The sequence below is a fragment of the Psammomys obesus genome, unplaced genomic scaffold (genome assembly GCF_907164565.1).
Source record: "Psammomys obesus unplaced genomic scaffold, mPsaObe1.curated_primary_1811, whole genome shotgun sequence".
NCBI classification, from domain to species: Eukaryota; Metazoa; Chordata; class Mammalia; order Rodentia; family Muridae; genus Psammomys; species Psammomys obesus.
The window spans coordinates 23810363-23833165 of record NW_026596046.1 but is presented as its reverse complement, the minus strand read 5'-3'; the positions used below and the strand labels follow the sequence as shown (position 1 = coordinate 23833165).

At 39.4% G+C, this 22803-nt stretch overlaps 1 protein-coding gene across 1 annotated transcript in view; it reads right to left on the bottom strand.

Moving 5' to 3' along the window:
- Positions 1–16868, bottom strand: part of Ctsc (cathepsin C) — a 34503-nt gene extending 17635 nt beyond the window's left edge. Inside the window, exons 1-2 of the mRNA XM_055623370.1 lie at positions 16585–16868; positions 13620–13765 (exon numbers count right to left, since the gene is read on the bottom strand). Coding sequence (XP_055479345.1) covers positions 13620–13765; positions 16585–16756 — 318 coding nt within the window. The 5' untranslated portion in view covers positions 16757–16868. The remainder of the gene's footprint in view (positions 1–13619; positions 13766–16584) is intronic.
- Positions 16869–22803: the final 5935 nt, after the last annotated feature.

The following is a 22803-nucleotide window of genomic DNA, read 5'->3' as shown; positions in this document are numbered from 1 at the left end:
GTTAGTTAGTTAGTTAGTTAGTTAGTTAGTTAGTTAGTTAGTTAGTTTAATCCACTGGTTTCTTTGAAAACAATTCAGATTAGGTGACTCAGGAGAGCTTCACACTGTGGCCCATGACTATTTCTGACTCTGCCATTCTTGTCAAGGCCTTAATACTGCAGAGCAAAGGTAAAAGATATTAAAGACCTCTGAGGCTTGGAATGCCTAGGTAGAATCCACCTCTGCTGCTTTAGTCCTGTATGTTCTTGGGTCAGAGTCTTGTATCTGTACTTTCACTGGTGAAATGGGGTTGATAGCAAGAGATTCCAGCCCACAGACTGTTTATGTGTTCCCCTTCAGGTAACCTCTATGTTTATTCTTCCCAAAAGACACAGACATTGTGAAAATAAGATATTTGTTTATTTATTATCTAGGAAGCTGTCTGGCAGTATGAAGCAGTTAATTATTGAATGAAAAATAAAGAAAAGTGTCACTAAGAATCATGTCAACACGGACTTACAACATTCAGAAAAGTGAAGGAATTAATGATTAATAACAATGTTGTAATGCCAAGTTGTCTAAGAGCAAGGAAATGTACAGGGTAACTTCAGAAATGCCCACTCTCCTCTTCAAGCCTGTTTCATGCTGTAAATTCAGGTTCACCTAGATGTCCCAAACATTCCCTTGGAACTTCCAACATGTACAGTCTCACACCTCTGGTTCTATAAAAAATTAACAAAGTCTTGTAAATGCTTCTTACTGCAGACACTTGATATATAGGAGTAATTAAAACCAAAAAACAAAAAACAAACCCAAGTTAGTTATTTTAACTCATATCCTATAGGTATAGTAAAACTGGCATTAGCAATCACTTCTGATGCATTAAACTAATGGTATTATTTTCTCCTTTAAAACTGTATTTTATAATATTCTGTAGCTACAGAAATCTACTTCTTCTTTTGTTAACCTGAAGTTACCCTTGAAAGGCAGGACAGAGTGGCATACATAGGGCAGGGCTGTACGGTACAGCCCAAGGAGATAGAAATAAGGCATTGATTAGGTTAGGTCAAAGGTCAAGAGCTAAAAAAATCTTAACCCAAAGGACCTCCTCAGTGGGAATTTATTATTTCCTTGTTTTGGAGGTTCTCAGTGACTCTTCCAGCTACAGTGAACTCTTACATTTTTGTGAGGATTAAAAGGCAGAAATTCTGGCTTCATTATTCAGCAATGAATATAGTTAATTTTTTTATACTAAATAATTTTCTCATTTGTATAAACATTGGTCTCAAAAGACTGACTTGCATAGATGAGACAATTGAAGTTTTCATTCACTTTTGCCAATTTCTATTCCAGAGAGAGAGAGAGAGAGAGAGAGAGAGAGAGAGAGAGAATTTGCTGTAATTTAAAGACTTTCTAACATGTGGCACTTAAATTCAGAGAACCGCTGTCCTACGAGCTCTTCTGCTTCTTCAAAACTCCCATTAAGTTGCCACATATTCTCCAGTGTTCTTAGTAGCCACCATATTTTCATTAACTCTCCTGGATCTACCTCGTAATATTGACCTGCTGGAGCTGGGCACATGCCTTTAATCCCAACAGTCAGGGAGGCAGAAGCAGGCCTGTGAGTTCGAGGACCGCGTGGTCAACAAAGTGAGTCTAGGACAGCCAAGTCTACACAGAGTAACCCTGTCCTGAAAAACAAACAAACAAAAGCAAAACAAAACAAAATATATTGACCTGTTGGGGATATTTTATAACTTAGGCTATTTATCCTATAACACTTTACTGTGTTTTGATACTTCAAAGATCTTTTTAAAGTCACTAAAATATCCTGTGGTTGCTTTTCTGGATACACTTTACAGCAAATACATGAATATTTATTTCACACAGTACACTGGTCAGGAGACACCAACAGTTTTGCTTTTTAAATTCCAGTTCTGTTACTTATCATTCACAAAGCTCTGAGCACGCACGTGACCAGTAGAAAGCCTGTGTGTTTTCTAAGGAAAACCGCAAGATATTCATGACTGATCCTCCTTTGCTAGATTGTAGAAAAGGATAAAAATAATACTGAAGTTTAAACAGTTTTAAAAGTGCAAAAAAACACCCGAAAAGTAGCAACATAAGCATATATAAACATTTGTAAAGGCAACAGGAAAGTAATGAAGACATCATCTGCTGTCCTGTAGGTATTTATGTAATAAAGTTGTTTAACACTTTCAGACAACTCATACTTTGTTTCAAATTGTCAACTGAGCAGTCTCTTAATTTAAAAGACTAGTAGTCCTGAATACTTAAGTCAAGGCACTCCAAAGGCTGCAGCAAATGCAAATGCAGGCAATAAGACATCAACATTGCTTTTGGAAACAAGATTATGATAATGACTTTTCTTTCATTATTAACGATATCATCTTGAAACAACTTATTACAATATACGCTGCCCACTGAATCATTCAGTATCTCGTATGCATTATGACATCACTATGGCAGTGCACTCACGCAGCTTTAAAAGTTCTCTATACCAGTTTTAGAACAAATGAAAACCTGGACGTTAAGTTTCACCCATTATGCTGATTTACTTCTTTCTGGAGAAGTACTTCATAGTTGTTTGAGGAATAAATGACAAAAACCAAAAACCAAAAAACACATATGGATATTTATAGCATCCAAGCAACCCTGAAAACCATTTTCTCTCCACCTTCCCCCAGTGTGGATAATGACACCAATCAATGTAAAAGTAAATCACTCCATTTCCTACCGTGTTTATACTGTGAGGGAAGTGTTGAGCCCCCCTCCCCCCCAGGGAGGAGCAGCTCTGCAAGACCACAAAGGAGGACTTTGCAGCCAGGCCTGAAGATACCTGATAAGCTAGGGGCAGATGGAAGAGGAGGAGGACCTCCCCTATCAGCGGACTTGGAAAAGGGCAGGGAGGAGATGAGGGAGGGAGGGGGGATTAAGAGGGAATGAGGGAGCGGGATACAGCTGGGATACAAAGTTAATAAACTGTAACTAATATTAAAAAAAATAAAAGTAAATTTAAAAAAAGAAGCAACAAAGCTACTTTGACTAAATCCACATCTGGCTACATATGTCCATACTACCATAGTTTCTCAGAAAGAAGCCAACTTCCTTAATTCTATTCCAAGAATAAGCATTGGCTTTCTGCCTATTAACAAGACCAGTTTATTTAAAAAGTTATAATCTAATCAAAACCAAAGCTGCCAGGAAGTTGCAACCAAATAGCAGTAGAATTTTTAAACTGAAAACATAATATTAGCATTTAGTTTCAAATACAAGAATGAAAAACGTTAACTTTGGTTATTACCTATGCTGAAGACACTTGATTTAAGGCAACATATACATTTCAGGGATAGGAAAAGTACCATTTACCACTCAGTAAGTGGTCAACATCCTTGGGATCATTCTCAGTGCCTTGTTCACAAAGCCTCAACTGTGAGGTTGGAAGAGAACGTGAAAGTTCATTCCACTCTTAATTAGCTCCAATTCCTTCTTATAACCCACCCTCTTTCCTGCTAGTTAAAATACAAACCCCGGAGCCAATGGAGACATAAAACTTTCTTTTTCCCAGGCCACTAATTTGAGTCATGGCTCCAAAAGCTATGAACTTTACTATTTTAAGCTTAGAGGCCAGCCCCCCTTTGGCTTTATACATTTGAGAAGTTTAAAACGTAAGTAAATAGACACACACAACAAAAGCGAGTCTGGTATCTTTTCTAGTAAGTCATTTAATAACCTGAGGGTTTGCCATAGCTTCTAGGGGCACAAAGGAAAGAACATTCCAGAAACAACAGAAAAAAAAAAAAAAGCCACAATGAGGTATTTTTTTCAAGCTTCTTTCTCACTGAATTATTTATTACAGTCATTATTTTCATGCTATTTGACACATATTGCACAGTACACAGGGAATACAGTATTTTTTTTGTAATACAGAGTCAATAGTCCACAAAGCAGAAGAGAATAAAAACAGGCAATTATGACAAACCATGCCAAGCACTAGTATACAGTAAGCCCTTCTGGCACATATCTACTATTTTGAACCTACTAATTTGTTCTCATAAACATTTAAAAATGAAGTTATAGAGAGAAACAAAATTTAGATGAAAATATTTCTCAGAACAACGTGTGTGTGTGTATGTATATGTGTGTGTCCAACAGCACTTTTAGACCATGAAAAATCAGCTTTAAAATATATAACTCTTTGAGGGCCCTGGAGGCAGGAAACTTGATAATATTTCTTAGAACAAAGAACAATAAAAGTATAGCACCCTTCTTGGCCAGTGTTTCTAGTACTGAAGAAAAGTGATGCTTTGTGCGTTGGTTTGAATAAGAAACTCCCATCTTCCCCCACAGGCTCACATATTTAAATACTGTGCCCCACTTGGTGGAACTATTTGGGCAGGGTTAGGAAGTGTGGTCATGTTGGAGGAAGTGTGTCACTAGAGGTGGACTTTGAGATTTCCAAAGACTCTACAGTTCCCAGTCAGCTCTTTCCGTCTAGTGCTTGTTGATCAAGATGTGACTCTAAATTAAACCCAAATTAAACACTTTGTTTATAACAGCACTAGAAAATTAGCTGGCACGGTGTAGGCTAGTATTACTTGTAAAAAGTCTACAGGGGAAAAAAAAAGTGTAGTTTACTTCTGGAGACCTATCAAGTTCTATTTGCATTATGTACTGAAGATAAAGAGAAAAAAGCAGATTTCCATCCTGGAAGATAAAGACACCAGACTATTCCTTTACAAGTTCAAACCAGAGGTACCTGCAGAGGACAAAAGGTAATTGTTAATGGACTCTCTTCCACTAACGAAGTGGCACCTAGATATTGAAGACTAGGACCAGAGGCAGGATGGAAAAAAAGAAAAAAAGAAAAAGATCATCCAACCAGTAAATCTGACATGGCATAAAACTGTCATTATGACTCATAGACCAAAATTTTTCCTAGCTAAGTGAGCCACAAGAGAAAAGCCCAGTGGATGACATGGACCAGTTACACATTCACCTTTTATGTCTTCCAAGTCAGCTAGAAACCAACTGAGAAGGAAATGACTCCACTGCTTAGCAGGAAAGAGCTAGAAGATGGCAATCAAGGCTGAACAATAGTACAATTAAGAAAAGTCAATTTCACTGGGGATTTCATTGGGACTTATACAGAAGTTTAAAAGCCTGGTTCCCAGTGTGTGGGAGTGCAAAGGGGAAAAGAAGACATGATAATGTTATTTGCTGAGTGAAAGAACACTGGTTTAAAGCAAGCGAGTGGGCCCAGTGGTAAAGAAATTTAAACTGAAAGACACTCTCCTAAGACTTCAGTAACAGCCCAGGCAATATACACTCTACACTGAACTAACCTTCACAATACTTCTGTGCTGGAATGCATCAGAAAAACTACCCAAATGTCATTCCAAATACCATTTAGTTTGTTGAGATGGCCTTCCTTTTACTTTTTGGCCCAGAGAAGTCTTCAGGTTTGAAAAATTAGGATTATCATTTTATAGTCAGAAACTGTATGAGCTTAAGCATTACAGGAGACTAACCATTGCTAACTATAAAATGAAACTAGTTTCACTAACTTTATGAGGCTTTCAGTTTCATAGGATCTCAGGTTCTAGCAAAAAAAGGCTATCATCTAATTTAAAAAACAAAGTACACAAACAGAAGGGAAAAAGAGAAGAAAAGAAAAGAGAAGGAACAAAGAATAGAAAATGAAAAGCACATCTTTCTGGGTGGGGGTCTGCAGGTGTTTGCAGGATATACCTTTTAGTATATGGCTAAGAAAGCATCTTTCTTCCTTCTATGGATCTCCCTCTAATAGCTAACATCTGTCCATCTCAGGTTATCTCAAAGTCGTCTAGTTTTGAGAGTTTCTCAAGGTAATTAAAAAAAAAAAAAAAAAAAGTGAAGGTACCCTGGAACAGACAAGTTAGCTGATAATTTTCATTGTGCCAAAACACAGGGGAAAAAAACCACAGAACACAAATCCTGTCCAGATTGGAGAAACTATGTTGACGTAACAATATTCAAATAGGAAAAGAAAGAGGGGGGAGAAAAAAAAACCAAAAAACTCCATGTGTTATAAATCGTTCCTCTTATGAAAATGCTAAATGCTGAAGTCCCCTGAGACTTTATCTCTTCCAGAGTGTTTTTCCTCTATTCTGTTCAGTTTCAGGTTGTTCACATTCCACAGTGGTGATTACTGTTTTCCAAGGAAACGTTCAGGAGGGCAGCTGCCTTGGAGGTAGGTCACCAGGACTCCTCTGCATTTTACATGCAGACAGATTCCAGAAGGGATTTTAGCTGCCATGGCCTCTGCTAGCTGCAAGAGGTAGATCCAACTGTTTGCCTCTTAAGCCAAAGTCTGTTCTTGGCTGTGGTTTTAAAAGAGCCTCTCAACAGACGATCTATTTAATAACTACAAAACAAAAAACTAGGGTTACAAGCAACAAAGATCATACCATCTCTTAACACTTTATCACAGTGACCATTGTTAAATAAAAATTAAAAAAAAAAACAATACCAGCACTAATATATTAGGTGTTGGTAGTTTTTTTTTTTTATTTTTTTTACACTATTAAAGATATTCACATAAAATTGCAATTGCGCTCAATGCTTAAAAACAAAAATGGGTATTATGCATGCAGGAAACATGCTTGCAAAGCACATGCATCGGAAAGTGACTGCTCTCTAAATGGCTAATGTGATTTAAAGTGTGCTCAAGCAACAAGTTAAATTCTAGCATCCTAGACAAAGCATATGTCTACATGTCTTTACATATCTAAATGTACACCTAATGCTGCTTGGATGTATGTCTAATTATTGGGTCTATATCCCACCTCTGAAACAAAGACTAAGGTTTATCTTTTGTACTGGTAGATGTGTCTAAAAGTAGAAGGAAGGTTGAAAACTCGAGGGCAGAATTTCATCAATTGTATTGGGAAACCAATGAATTCACTTTGGGGAGATTTTCCATTCATTCTCTTTCCTAAATATACTTAAATATACTACCATATAATATATTACAGTTCTGAACTACAGGAAACTAACATATTCTCTATTTATTCAGTTCCCTGAAAAACCGAAACGACACAGCTTATTTCTGTCAGTTATGCTCACCCTGAGCTGTTTTAGAGGCTGACAGTCTCTAAATTTTAAGAAGATGAAGTGACTGAACAGTCCAGGAACAAAAGTTCCTGTCTGGTTCTAAGGATGCTGCAGACCTATTACAAAGCCTGGTACAAAGCCTGAAATGTGGCTACAGAGTGATGGTGGTACTTTCTAGACTCGGTCTCATTTTTCTTTTCTCAACTGGCTTTCAGGACTTAGTAACCAGGAAGAAGAGTAAGGACAAGAAAAAAACAATTATTATTTTAAAACACACGGAAGAGCAAGATATCACATTGATTTTGTTTGCTCGTCATACATTATTCCCATCAAATTCTATGTGAGTAGTGGCTTAGATATTTATTCGAAAATATGAAATAGGTGAACCAAAGATATCTTTCTATGCTCTTAGTAGAGCCACTTTAAAGATGAATGACTACTTGGTGAGAAGTGACCAGAATGTCAATTCATTTTGAAGAAGCCACGTTCTCTCTAAAAGACATATCAAAAACAAAACAAAACAAAACAAAACAAAAAACCTATGACCTCAGTTTTAGGACCTTAGACCCATAGCTATGTGCCCTGTACATACTAATGAAGTCCTAATGCTGCTTGGATGTATGTCTAGGTACTAGGGTATATACTATACACGGTTCTACCTTGAGGGAGTCTTTGAGGGAAAAGAGTAAACATGCTAGGACAGCTTAATTACTTTACAAACGTGAGTTGTATGTTAGCTAAGCTTTGCCAAGTTGGTCTTCTCCTTTTTGGGTTCATGCCCCCTAAGATTATAATTGCAATGTTTGGGATTTGATGGCTCATCAGAACACATGAGAATGGAAAGTTGCGTAAAACAACAGAGAAGTAGCAGAAAGCAAGCTCAAGCAAGAATGTAGAGGGAAATAACAATCTGCACCCTCTCTTTCTCTGAAGCATAAATAGGCACTGAGTTGCATAAGACAACAGGGCAGGCAGGAGAAGGCTGGCTTTACAATGGAGGTAAGGATATTTCAATTGTGCTCACCTAGTTTGTTCCTCAGATGTGGTAAATCATATATTCCCACAGTTCCCAGCTGCATGAACAACTGACTGATAAAATCAGTGACATCCTACGAAAAGTTTACAGTGGTAAACTGAGTCATGACAAAATTAGCATCAATGAAAAACATACATGAAGCATACATCAAGATGCTTTTGATACCAAACCTTCATCAAATATCTTAAAAGTAAAGTTTGAAAAACCAAATCTTATTTAATATACAGATTTACATTTAAAAAAGCATACCTACTGCAAAAATAATTCGTATAAATTTCTTCTATCTTAAAAATAAACCCCAAAAACATAGTGAAAAAAGTTAATGAACAGCTTTATTGTGGAAACACAACTAACATTTCTGGTTGGGGTAGTTTGAAACATGCAAACTGCTGACACACAAACTGTGGAATTAAAAGCTTGACATGGGCTTCTCAATATGTTGGCCAGGTTCTGAGTAATAGCTTGTTTTATGATCCCTGTGGTGGTATTATTTGTTAGCATATAATTCAATTAGGATCGGAGAGCCCCCAAAAGAGCTCAATAATCAGAAAATTTAGGTTGACCACCACCAAATAAAATGCGAAGAAATGACAAGGGTCCCCTTCTGCACAGGAACTGTGGCCCACGAATGCCTCCCCAACCCCACCATTATTTAAACCCCCCACAAAATAAAGACACACAATTAAAATATTTAGCCATAACAAGCCTATTTCCCCCTCTATTATTTTTTTCAGCGTTTGAATAACTGTCTTTAAAATAAGATGAGGATCTTTTCTACCCCTCTCTCCTCCACGGCCTCAGAGGAGATAAAATGAGAAAAGGTGAGGATTAGGAACTTGCTCTCCTTGAAGACATTGTTTGGGGCTTCGTTTGTTTATATGACTTCCCCTGGACACTCTGGCCGAGGATGTCATGCAGTGGAGCTTTGTATAACTTCTCATAAAAACTGATGAAAGCACGTAAAAACCCAACAGAAGAGAAAGTAGTCACTTACCACCGCTCACATAAAGTCAGACATAATCACAGCTGTTCATTTTCTACCTGGTTTTGTTATCATGTTTTTTATAGGAGGCCAGCTGCTTTTTTCATATGCAGACACCTCGCAGAGGTGTAAATGTGCCACAGGGACAAGGAGAGCCAGATGATAACTGCCATTATAATCCAATAGTGTAGAACCTGCCTGCAGAGTCTGTTCGTTCTACACAGCCCCACGTGTTCAAAGACGACTTCAAAGAAGTTTCCAGTTTGTCACAAGTAAAATTATTCTCTTTTGTTTTACAGGAGGTCGTAAAGGCTTAGGTCCCTGCTTGGATGGGAATTCAGGTCAGAGACTGACGTGAAGAAATAGGAAAAAGAGAACCTTTAAAAATAGATAGTCAAGCTGGGCATGGTGGTCTACTCCTTTAATCCTAGCAACTGGAGGCAAAGGAAGGTGGATCTCTGCTAGTTCCAGGCCAGGCTGGTCTACAGAGTGAGATCTGGGCAGCCAAAGCTACACACAACGAAATCCTGCCTCAAAAAACTAATCAACCAACCAACCAACAAATAAATAAATAAAGTCACTGGTTTTTCTGTTCAACTTAACCTATGCAGCTTGGAGGCACAGGCAAATCCACAGGCAAACTAGTCTTATTTCAACCTACCGTATTTTAAGTAACTAAAAACCAAGGGTTTTTTGTCTGTTTGTTTGTTTTTTAATGTTTACAAATCTTCATGTCAAGAAAAACATTAATCTTTCAGCTAATGCCTGAATACAATGTGAATAAAGCAAGGTGGCAGCAGACTGAGACATTGGTTACTCCCAAGCCAAACCAGAATGTAAGAGAGAGAATGGGGAGTGGAAGTGGAAAAGAGGCCATAGCTGCTGCTCTGCTATAGGATTCAAAAGGAACACCTGATAAACACATCCTGCACCACCTACAATCAGAAATCTGAGCAAAGCACATTTCACAAATGTGATGAAAAGCACATGATCTCTTCTTAGGTGTACTAATAAAAGGAGCCAGAAATTCAACATTATTTTTAGAATAATAAATGAAAGAATCACAATGCCAGGTATAGACAGTAAAATTTTATATTTATGTAATAGTTGGGCTGAATAAATTTAATTTATATATGACATTTAAAATTGCTGCTTTTTAGCCCGACATGGTGGCGCACGCCTGTAATCCCGATACTCAGGGAGGCAGGGGCAGGGGGATATCTGTGACTTTGAGGCCAGCCTGGTCTACAAAGTGAGTCCGGGTCAGCCAAGGCTACAACAGAAAATCCTTGTCTCAAAACAAACAAACAAAAATATTGCTGCACTTTATCTATTTTAATACAGGCCTTTCGCTCACCCCTGTAATTTGGAGACTAAGATAGAATTTCAAGTTCAAGATTAGCCTGGACCACATATCAAGACCTTGTTTCAAAAACACAAAACAAACAAAAGGGCAGATTTTAAATACTGGTTCAAAAGATATTTTCTATGCCATTGGAAAACAATCTATGTGTTTTATTCAGTGACCAGGTTTATATTTCTTGAGTCACACATTCCTCAAAATACGGTTTTTCACCACTGTAGGAAATACCCTGACACTGGTAAAATCCAACTAACTTTGGGTTAACAAAGTACTTTCATAAAGTCACTCCACTTTATACTTTTTCTTAAAATTTTAAATACTTTCCCCTAGTACTGCTGCCATATTTGCTATTAAAATGCTTTATTGGTTTATCTGTTTATTAATGTATGATTATAGAGGGGTGTATGTATGTCATGTTGAGGTCAGAGGACAATTTTGTGGATCTCCATCTACCTCTAACTCGGGTAACCAGGCCTGTGTAGCAAGCTTTGCAAACTGTTCATCGGGAACTACTTGATTAGACTTTTTAGAAACAAAAATCTTATATATATCATCCGCTGATTGTATAAAGTATCTTTATCACCAACCAAATTACCCACATTGCTTGGGTTTTCTGCAGGAAAAGAAAACATGTCCCCAGTAAAGGTTCTGGAAAACGGATACTTTAAATCCACATTAAAAAAAAAAAAAAATCAGTCGGGTAAAAATCCTCTTCCAACTTACTGGGAAAATAAACACTGTTTACTACCATCCTGAGGCACATACAGGACACCTGTACATTGATTTGTTATCTACATATACATTGACTCATTCCTGTAAGCTTGAAAACACATTTGCCTTTATTTGGCTTTAAAATTGGTTCTTTGGACCTAATGTGATTAATACCCTCATAGTCTTGCCAAATTACTCAACTGATTTGAAAAGAAATGTACAGTGTCTTCCAATCCCTCATTCAGATGCCAGATACTTCTTCTATCCTTTATAAGTACTGTGGGCAATTGCCTTAGACTATTCCTGATTATCATGCCTCTGGTAATCAAGTGGTGATAGTTTTCCTGGCAGTATTTTGCAGTACAGATAAATGGGAAGTTTTCTAAGACAAGTGCATAAATTATTTATTCATCTATTTATATCCCACTTCCAACTTCTTAATGATTTATTCAATTTATTCCCAAAATAACTTCAAGTTCATCCATTCCATTCATTTTTCATTATTATTATTACTATTTTTACTATTATTTTAGCAAATATCAGCTAAGTATTTCTTGTGCATCAGTAAGAGATAGAAGAAGAAAAAAACCACAGACGGTAAATTATGGTACATCTCAAGGCTCATAATGTAAACTAAGTATCTTTTCTGTCTATTTGTTTGTCAAGTTAGCCAACCGATTTGATCTGAAGGCAGAAGGTCTTGAATGGAATGTGGCTACAGAAGAGGGCTGCAAAACTTTGGCCTGAGCAGGAACAAACACGGACAACAATGACATTGTTGAAGTGGTCTAGGGAAAGCCTATGAGGCTTCAGCTCTACAAAAAGAACTACAGGCAACTAAGGAATTCTGAGATGGGGGAAAGTATTCCTCAGGGAAGAGCACGAGGACACCAGCTGGTTATCTAATACCAAATGGTCAAACCTGAAAACAATCATAAAAGTAATGACATATAGCCCGAGCAAGTCATACATACGTCCTTAGGAACATGTGTGTGTACCCATGCTCAGATGTGTGTGTTTATGTGTGTGGGTGTATGTGTGTTAAGAAATAAGAAAAGAAACAGATAAAGGCCATGAATTTGAAAAAGAGAAACAAAGGGTATGTAGGAGAGTTTGGAGGGAGGATAAAGGGGAAGTATTGTATCTGAAAAACAACAAAAAACCCAACCTATACCCATTCAAGTACACACCGAGAGCTAAATTCAGATTGAATACACCAACCATATCACTGAACTTGAGATTCAGATACTGCTAGGATGGAATTTCAGCTCACTGCATGGAGCTTGGTATTTAAAATAGTTAACAATTAGTCACACTTGGCTTGAACTAGCCAAATGGGCTCCTAACTTACAGTACAGACCGACTCTTGACTAGCTAGCTAGCTACCAGATAGGAATGGTATCTTCCTCTGGATCTCTTCCTTTTAGTTATTGATTTTATATTAAAGAATGGTCTGTATTAAAATATCTCTGGAAGTCATTATTCTAAGAATTATATTTGGCTCAGAATACTATATGCTGGGGATAAGTCACATGAAAAAAAAATCAAACTTAGAGAATAGGCGTTCTGTTATTTTTAACAGATGCATTCCCCAGTTTCCCAGAAGTATCTATAAATGGTCTATTCTTACCAGATGCTCCAGGGGCTACAAAGACTATGAAAAACTGTATACATATTCTATGGACAATGAGAAACAGCTGCTTCAGGCTCAAGTTACTTGAAACATTTAATACTTGGTCTATAGGAAAAGTTTTACCTATTCCATAAGAATGACACATGGGAGCCACAAAATCTAGACACTCCCACCCATTTTAATCCAGAGAACGCTTGCATCTGGAAGCAGTGTGTTTGAATACAGAAACAGACAATGGTTCTTTACTAAACAGAGAAGTAAAATTCCAGCTGTGTAAATTAGCCAGTCTTTTGCTTAAATCAGCTCAAGAATCATAGTGACTTTTATGCATTCTATTCGTTCTGTACTTTGGCTAAATAAATTATTCACATTACCATTTGTAATACATTTTAATACTCCAATGAGTACTTGAGGCCAATCTCTCAGAGCCAGCAGGACATGATTAGAAGAATAGGATGAGCTCCAGAAAATGAAATTTATCATCTACTTATCCTTCCTACAGATTCACTGCAAAGCTAGTGACTAAGGGAACATTTATTAGAAAGTAAAAGTAGAGCAATACAAGAAATAAGATTTTTTTCATACTTACAGAAATATATGTTTAAACCCAAACTACACATTTTCAAATGTACAAACTTACTCAAATTTTAATTTTTAAATGTCAAATTTAAAATAGCCAGCTTGTCTTAGAAAACTAGTGTGTCTATTCTGGTTATGTTCTTGGTCTAAAAGTTAACACTCCAGAGGCTCCTAAGCAGGAGTAATTTTAGATAACAAATGACTAGAAACCAAAACTAACCTTGAAAAATGCAAACCATTTGTAGTCATTCAACACAATCTCGAAGCCTTGGTTGTAAATGAGGGTGAAATGCCCAGAATTGCCCAGTTCATCATAGGCAGTATCCAACTTCTTCAGGTGTACCACTACTTTTTCTTCTGTTGGTCCTAAAGAAAACATAGTGGATAACAAAGAAAAGTTAACTGAATAACCAGGGAGCACATCTCCGCAGTAGTTTCTATGCTAAGTCTAGCATAACTGTCCTTGGAGAGGCCCCAGTCAGCAGCTGATCAAATCAGATGCTGAGACTCACAGTCAAGCATTAGGCGGAGCTCTAGGAGTCTTGTGGAAGATTTGGGAAGTATAGAAGGACCCAGAAGGGACAAGAACACCACAAAAAGACCAAAAGAATCAACTAACCTAGGCCCATGGGATTTGCAGAGATGGAAGCACTAACCAAGGACCATGCATAGACTGGATCTAGGCCCCCTACACATAAGTAACTGCTGAGCAGCTTGGTCTTCATGTGGGCTACCTAGTAAGTTGTGTGGGTATGTGGTCTCTGTTGCTTGCTTTTTGATCACTTCCCCCTAACAGGGGCTTCCTTGCCTAGCCTCTGTGCATTAGGATGAGCTCAGTCCTGATGTGACTTGATGTGCTCAGCTGGATTGGTGAAGGGGGCCTCCCCTTTTTCTGAGGAGATGAGGAGAAGGAAGAGGGTGGAAGGGTGGCACCAGGAGGAGAGGAGGAAGGGGGTTAGGTCAGGATGTAAAGTAAATATATAAATTTTACAAAAAAAGGAAGAATGGAAGGAAGAAAGAAAGAAAGAAAGAAAGAAAGAAAGAAAAAGAAAGAAAGAAAGAAAGAAAGAAAGAAAGAAAGAAAGAAAGAAAGGCCACACACACACACAAAAAGAGTCTCTCCTGGACCTGGAAGCACAAGCCTTTAATTATAAACTCAGCACTGGGGATATGGAGGCAAGAATATTTCTAGGAGGCTAGCCTAGACCATATAGTAAGTTCTAGACTATTTAGAGTTGCATAGTGAGACTCTGCCTAAAAAAATTTTTTTAGAGTCTCAATTTTGTTCCCTCAATATAGTGATGGAGGGGTCCTGGCAAGCCTGTGAAGCAAGGTTTCTAAAGAACATAAAGGTGACAGCACACTGGGAGAGATCACCGGGCAACCAAACACTGAAAATATTTTTCCAGCCGGGTGTGTTAATCTCAGCCCTCCAGAGTCAGAGGTAGGTTGGATTTCTGTAAGTTAAAACAAGCCTGTTACATGCTACACAGTTACATGTAAACCAGGGCTACATAGCAGAGCATTATCTCAAAAGAGAAAGAAAGGGGAAAACAGAAGAGAAAAACAACATTTACTCTGATAAAGAATGGGGAGAGAACTGTTCAAAATTACAGAAAGAAGCCAGGCATGCTGGTGGACAACTTTAATCTGCACACAGGGAGGCAGAGGCAGGCAGATCACTGTTAGTTTGAGGCCGGCCTGGTCTACAAAGCAAGTCCAGGGCTACACAAAGAAACCCTGTCTCATAAAGCAAAGGAACAATATGAACAAACAAAAATTATGGAAAGAAAAGGGGGAAAGTAAAAAAAAAATGATCAAAAAAAGAAAGATATATAAGATCAGCTTTCAAATCATAAGGATGTTTTGATCCCATACAGACAGAAAGTCATCCTCTGCTCAAAGAAATGAAGTACCTCTCTCCTCAATAACTGTAGATTCACTTTACACTTCAGTTTGAATCCTTTCAAAGGATCCAGCCAACATGAGGCTTCTAATATTTAAAAATAAATTGAGTTGACACTAATTTTAACTCTCATAGGTTAAAAATTATTAGGGATCAGATTTCTGTGTCTTTAACTGTTGGATTAGAGTCAAAAGAGGGTTTATAGGCAGAGGCTCCCAGAAGAGCATTGAGCTGTATCCATCCGAGGAGCCACACACTTTAGTCTGTCCTTCTTTCTGATTAACACCCTGAGTGGAGACTGCATGAGATGAGGCAAAGCAAACCTTTTCTCCCCTCTGCCTTATCTCCATGCTCAAACCTAGAAAAGAAACAATGGCAAACGCCGCCCAGGACTAAGCAAAACCGACAGTCACCTGGAATTAATTAAATGAATTTTTTTTTTTGGGGGGGGGGGTGGCCATGTGACAGCGTCTATTCTACTGACAAGGAAACTACAGCTAGCTGAGAGTTAAGTGTCTCTCTGTGCAAGTCAGACTGAGAGGGAAGACCAAGAGTGTCACTCTTCCGACCTGTACTAATGTTTTCTTAGGGATAAGCAATTAGTCTGAGGCACGTGGAACGACGCAGTGTTCACTCACTGAACATTCCCTGAGAGACTTCCCTGAGCCAGGCACTGAGCTTGGTAGCGGGGCATTTCCAACTACTACTCGGTAGAGCATGACAAAAGAAACAGAAAAGGGCTTTTGCATTATCCCTTGCAGTCCTTAAACAGAGCAGCCTGAAACGTCAAAGTAGGTGTCAGGAAAGTTCAGTCTGAAGTCGTCTGGGAGGATGGTCCTTTCCCACAACCTCACGCGGGGACGGGGGGAGGGGGGGGAGCACACCACCTCCCAAAAACAACCAACCAAACAAACAAAAACGTGCTCTGTCCTACAGAGTCTATGTTCAGCAGGAGTCTTAAAAACAAGAACCTGTCAGAATGGAGCAGAGTCAAGAAAACAGTTCTCCACTCTCTTCTAAGAAATCAAAGCAAAAAAAACAATTAAAAAGTTAGGGGAAAGTTTTCTTGAAGATAAGAGTTGTGAGATAATCAAGAAAGTAAGGGTGAAGTTAGAAGTTCTCAGCAGCTCAAATTCAACTTGGCGGCCCCGGCTCTGGCTCAGATTCCCCAGGGGGACAAGTCGTCCGCTCTTACTCTCCGGTCATCCACAAGCGCGAGCCGCCAGCCAGGGACTCAGTGACAGAAAAGAAGAACTCGAGGATCCCGGCCGTGCCTTACCCATCTCCGAGCAGTTAACGTCACTTCGGGGACGTCTGGGGCCCACTTGGAAGACCCAGGAACCAAGCAGGTCGGGGTAGGTGCAATTGGCAGGTGTGTCGGAACGCACTGTGCAGACTGCCAAGAACAGCAGCAACAGGACGGCGCGCAACGAGTGGGGCCAGGGACCCATGGCTGATGGTGCCAGGGAGCAGACCACAGAGAAAGCAAGAAGCGGAGCACCGGGCGACGGGAGTCAGGCGACCCTAGTGGCTCGCGCCTTAAAATACCCCGGAGCCCGGAAACCCTAGGCCCGGGGGCGGGGTTACAGGGCGGTGAGAACCTAATGAGGTGGGGGAGGAGCGGCGAGGCTGCGAGCATGGGGGTGGGGAGACTGTGCTGTGAGGCGGAGCAGGGTGTGACTAGGTGAGGTAGGACCCAGTGGGAAGATCTGCGTGGGGTAGAATTAAAAAGGGGCCTTAGGAAGTTAGAGATCAGGCAGGGTGGGGATGGGCACCATTAGGAGGGAGGAGGATAGTGGGTTTTAGGGACCTCTGCCCTTCACCAGCTCAGCCAGACCCTAATCTGAGGACTCTTTATAGCTGAGTATGATAATGCCAGTGTGATTAAAATAGAACCTTTCCTCGGGCCAGGACGGGGTTGACCAAGAGGCTTAGGTCTACTGGGAGGTAATTCTATTTCCTTTGTTTTTCTTCTCTTAATCATTAGCCCACTTGCCTGCATTTTTGTCTCCTGTGGAAAAACTTTCCTTGCTAACCTCAGCCACTCCAGTTGTTTGAGAACTTCTGTTCCATTTCCCAACTCTACCTGTTTATCTTCACGGTTTTGTTTGGTTTCCTGTCTGCCTATTTTCAAGATGATTTCAATTGTACTGCGTATTTGGTACATCAGTTTTGTTTTTCCTCTCTGGAACTTTATAAGATTTAGTTGAATGGGGGTGGGTGGAGGAGGTGATGGGACTCTCAATGATAACATTATTCGAGCTCTTCAGAATGAAAAGCAAGAGTTAAGAGAAAGAGGAAGTAGCTTGCCCAGGGTGAGCGGGTGGTGGTGGTCTTCTGAGCTCCTGTGTCAGGCTTTGTCCCTGGTGAGAAAATGGGAGGGTGGTCTTTAGAGTCTTACTGCCTCTATCAATCTTCTTGCGTGCAATTGTTAGGTAACCATTTTTAGGGAAGCCTCCTACCCTTCTCTTGAGAGCTATTCTGAGTTGCCTGGCTGTTGTTATTTGGGCTCATGTTCCTTCTGAGCTAACTTGAGGGTACAAAGGTGGACCAGGCCGACTTCATGTGCCCCTTTGCCCAATTCGCTTGTAGGCTTGTACATTTGTGTGTGTGTGTGTGTGTGTGTGTGTGTGTGCTGCATCTCACAGATCACAGATATTTGCATGCAGAACCTCTTCCACTGAGTTCGAAAGCAGTCTGAGGAAACAAAGTGGTTGAAGAATGAACCACTTCTGTCTCTAAATTCTGCTTTAAAAACACTTAGGCTCCTACGCCTGAAGGCACACTTTGATAAGAGTCTTTCTTGGTAATTCAGGAGTGAAAGTGCTCTTTAATGTGAAATTAAACTGAAAGGGTTAAGTTAGCAGAACTAACTATATGTTGTCTCTCAGACTTCATCCAAGGTTAGCTTGTCCCTGGAGTACCTTGGTTCTCACCCTTAAGTTCTGAGAAAAAAAAAACAAAAACAAAACAGAAAAACCCACTGAATGTTCTCAGCAGCTTGCAGCTAGACATAGCAGCTGAGGCAGACAGATAAAGACGGGGTCCATTAAGAAAACATAAGTTGTTCCCAGGGTCACAGTTCTCCTCTTAGCAAGCTGTTCCTGTCTGTGGTTTGGCCAGGTGCTGTCAACTAACGAAGTCAAAGTGCATTTCATTCCTTTTCCTTTTGTCCAGTCATGTAACACTAAGGCTTGGAAGCCCCTGCTTGTGGTTTTTCCCTTTAAAAACCCTGTTCCCTTGGAGCTGGCTGCTGCTCTCCCAACCTGCTATGTCGGAAAGGACTGCAACCCAAGCTCGAGCTTGGGAATAAAGTCCCTTGTGTGTTTTGCATCGGACTCATGTTCCTGGTGGTCTCTTGGGGATCTTGTGACCTAGGCATAACAAAGCTACAAGAGCTAAGTGGAAAAAGGGCCAACACCTTTTACATTTTATAGTCCTTTATAGGATTAAGAACTGACACAATGTAATTAAACTATCATTTCTTAAAGGCACCATTACAGACTAACATCACCTTCCTAAATTTTTTTGCAAACTTTGACATTGTTGAAACACTAAAATTTTTATTAAATAACCCATATCTTAGGGCTTAATATCGAATTAGGGGGTTTCTTTGAAGAGCGTGATCAAAGTGGAACTTTTAATTATGAAAAAGCTTAAAGCAGCCTTTCTACGATCAACGACAAAGAGATTGGTGGGCAGGAGGGAAGGGTCTCTTTGGATTAATGAATACATCCTGAATTAGGAAATGGAGATAGAAAGAGTTGAATCACTTGTTAAATGCCAGTTAATAAGAATCAGCAAGAAATGGGTACAGGCTGCATGCCCCAAAGTTCAGTAAATGTTGAATGATATGAGATAAAAAGAACTTCTAAGTAAATCACTTTACCCCTGGGCTTCCACAATCACAGGAAGCTTTGCAGAGGCAGCAGTGTCTAGCATGTTTCTGGAAGTGTAGTTCCAGGGCCACTTTGCTAGGAATGCAAACTCCTAAGTCCTCCCTTATACTTCTGCCAAATCAAATAATGCAGAGGTAAATTCCAACAATTGTGTTTTACAGTCTTTTGGAGGAAATGGACTCAGTTTGAGCTTTAGGGAGCATTTTCAGTAACTTTCAGACTCAAGCTTAAAGTCTGCCTATGGGACAAGCTACTGTAGATCTCTTATTATCTTTTGACTCTTCTTTTTTTAATCTATAAAGCATACATAATTATATCTCCTATTTCTATCTCATCTGCTTTTACAATGACTAAGTAAGTCAGTAACAGTTATTTTCAGATATCAGCCATTTGTCACTGCATATATTTGTCTTTAGAAACATTTTTCTTCTCTCTTAAACTTTTAAACTAATAGTTATGTATTTATTTTGTGTAAGGAAGAGATATACAGAGGTTAGAGTCAGTTCCATCCTTTTACCACATGGATCCCAAGATTCAAATTTACCTATTCAGGTTAGTGGCAAGCACTTTTAAACACTGAGCCAACTCAGCAGCCTGTCACTGTATATATTTCTATTAAACAACTTTTTCTTGGTCATTACACTTCAAAATCCTAGTGTCCTAAATAATTCCTAAGACACAATTAATTCTCCACCTGTTTGTTAAAAGAGTGAATAATATAGTGATATTTGGCCTTATGATATCTTGTGAATATATGTGAAAAACACTGTACTGGAATTCACATCAAAATAAAAGATCTTACAGGCAGAGGGAATACTGGACATATCAACTCTGGGTATGGAGTTTGATATTACAAACATTTCTGGCACTTGGTGATAATAATAACAAGAATAACATTTTAGTTAATGTGTTACATTTTACTAGGCAAAATACCACCATCATACTTAACAAACAGTACCAAGGCAATAACACACCGACCGTTCTTTTTAATAGGAATGGTATAATTCTATAAGGTAGCTATTATGTAATTTGATCTTAGTAAAGCTGAGGCTCAAAGACTTAACTTGAAACTAATGTCTATAAAAGAAGAAGTGAGAAGGGAACATGTATAGACAGAGCCAAGACAAGGTAAGTGAAGGGGGAGGGACTTAGTATCTGGGAGGGGAAAAAATAAAAGCCCTGGGAGGAGCTGAGGTAATCACAGCCAGCCCAGCAAGGAGTTTGGGTGCCAGGACTGCCCATACAGAAGTGCAACTTGTGCAGAAATGGCCAATCCTTGGCACGGGGGCTGCACTTTCAGTGGCTGGCCTGAATAGGAAGCTGAGGAGGATCCTGGAGTCTTGCTATGAGCACAACCACAGCAGCTTTTTAAAGGAAGTAGGCTTAGTGTGGCCCCAGTGGTGGCCGTTGTTGGCTTCAAAATTATCCACAGCAGGAAAAGAGAGAGAACAGTTTGTTGGGGGCTTGCAGTGTCCTTGCCTGGGCTTGGTAGTTTGTTGCTATCCTTTGGTGCCAGAAAATGCCACATCCTGCTATATTCCTGTGGTTCATCTAATGATGTGGTTGACTTTTCTACCAGACTTTTGCTCTTCCACCATAGGACTGTACATCAAGCTGTATCCTAGAGCTCAGCCAATATTTTCCCATTTATTTCCGCAACAAAATAGATGAAAGAAAGGAAGGCAGAAGGAGAGCACCTTGAACAGTCACCTGATTTGAACCTACTGTTACTATGGGGGTAACCTCAAGGCTATCTTTGTAATGCTGCCTGGTTGGTTAATTGCACTGTTGCCTAATGTCTCAAACTCTTCTCCCAGCTCAGAAAGCCTTAGTTTTGGTTGGTTGTTTTCTTTTTTTCTCTTCTTCTTTCCTTCTTCTTCTTCTTTTTTCAAGATCACTATGTAGACTTGGATGGCCTGGAACTCAAACACACCAAATAAACCAGGACAGCCTCTACTCATAGAGATCTGCCTGCCTCTGCTTCTCAAGTTTGAGGATCAAAGGAGGGCTGCCATGCTCAGGTTTGTGAAGGTATAAAACTCCAAGAATAGTGCTTTGTCTACTGTGAATAAAAAGTGTTTTTAAAAGAAAAAAAAAACTTATTTATTTAAAAATAATGGCAATAATTTGAGATAGAAGTGGGCCTGTAGGGCAGAGACTCCAAAGCATCAATTCTGAGAATGTTCTTGCTAGAGGCCAGAAGAGAGCTCTGGTTTCTGTGTCTTCATTATCTCCAAAATCAGCACCTCTGCCTAAAGGTTGCATTTAACTACATGACTATGTGACTACTGGTTGAACCCCAGAAAAGGCACATGAACACCTGGTTGGGCCAACTCGACTAATTAGCTCATCCCCCTCCCTATGCCTCATCCCAGTTTCTGTCATAATCCCTTTAAAGGCCCCTAAACTAGGAGATCAGTGGTACTCTAGGTCCTGGGGACTTCTCCTTCTTTTGATCCCACTATAAATCTATAATAAACTTCTCTCCAAACCTTGTCCTCTATAGTCCATGAATTTCATCCTTTAAATTATCAAAACAAGAACCTGCAAATCAGCTGGCTCAAGGCAGCTTTGATGGCCTTGGAATTCCAGAAACCTAGCCACACCTGCTCCCATCATCACCTATAACTAAGCCCTCCTTAAGTGCCCAGAGAAGTGCTATAGTTTCAAAGCCATTGCAGCATCCTCCTATCAATAACTATAAAATGAAGGTGACAGGTGACATGCTTTTTTTTCAAAACCAGTCATGTGTCCCTTTACAGTAGAGATACACCCTAAGATAAGTGCCACTGAATGATGGTGGTAAACATCAAAGAGTATATTCATAAAAGCCCTGGTCACATAGGCCAGGGGTTTTCAGCCTTCCTAATCTTGCCACCCTTTAAGTTTCTCATGATGTGGTGACCCTCACCCGTAAAATTATTTTCATTGCTTTTTTATAATGCAATTTTACTTCTGTTATGGATTATAATGTAAATCTTTGAAACGCAGGATATCTAATATGCAACACTTGTGAAAAGGTCGTTGAACCCCACCCCCCAAAGAATTGCGATCCACAGGTTGAGAACCTCTGATCTATGCCAATGACTCTGTATAGTCTTTTGCTACAGTGAAGAGACATGGTAGATACAAGACTGGCAAAGCTGCTGCAATGTTAATATGATTGATATACTATGTTACAGCAAACCTTGCTTTTTAATGATTAGAAGGATTCCTCTTAAGTAAAACTTAAAGATGGAATATGTATGTTGTATACAGTGATACAGATCTAGAATGCTAGCACTTTGAGAGGCTGCGACAAAAGGATCATGAGGTCATAGCTACCTTGGGCTACAACTCAGACTTAATCTCAAAAAAAAAAAAGATAACTGTTTACTATCATGACTAAATAGCATGTGCTGTATGATTCATAATCCATGCTTTTACATGGATGGAAGCAGTGTTTATTTCATGTAGACCCCAATAAACACATAAATAATGTACTCTGAGAACAGCTTAGTTAGAATAACTTTCTACCTGACACACTGTGAGAAAAGCAGTCTCAAAAATGTGTCTCCCTTAAGCACACTATGAGGCACACATTCAAAGAAGATAAGTAA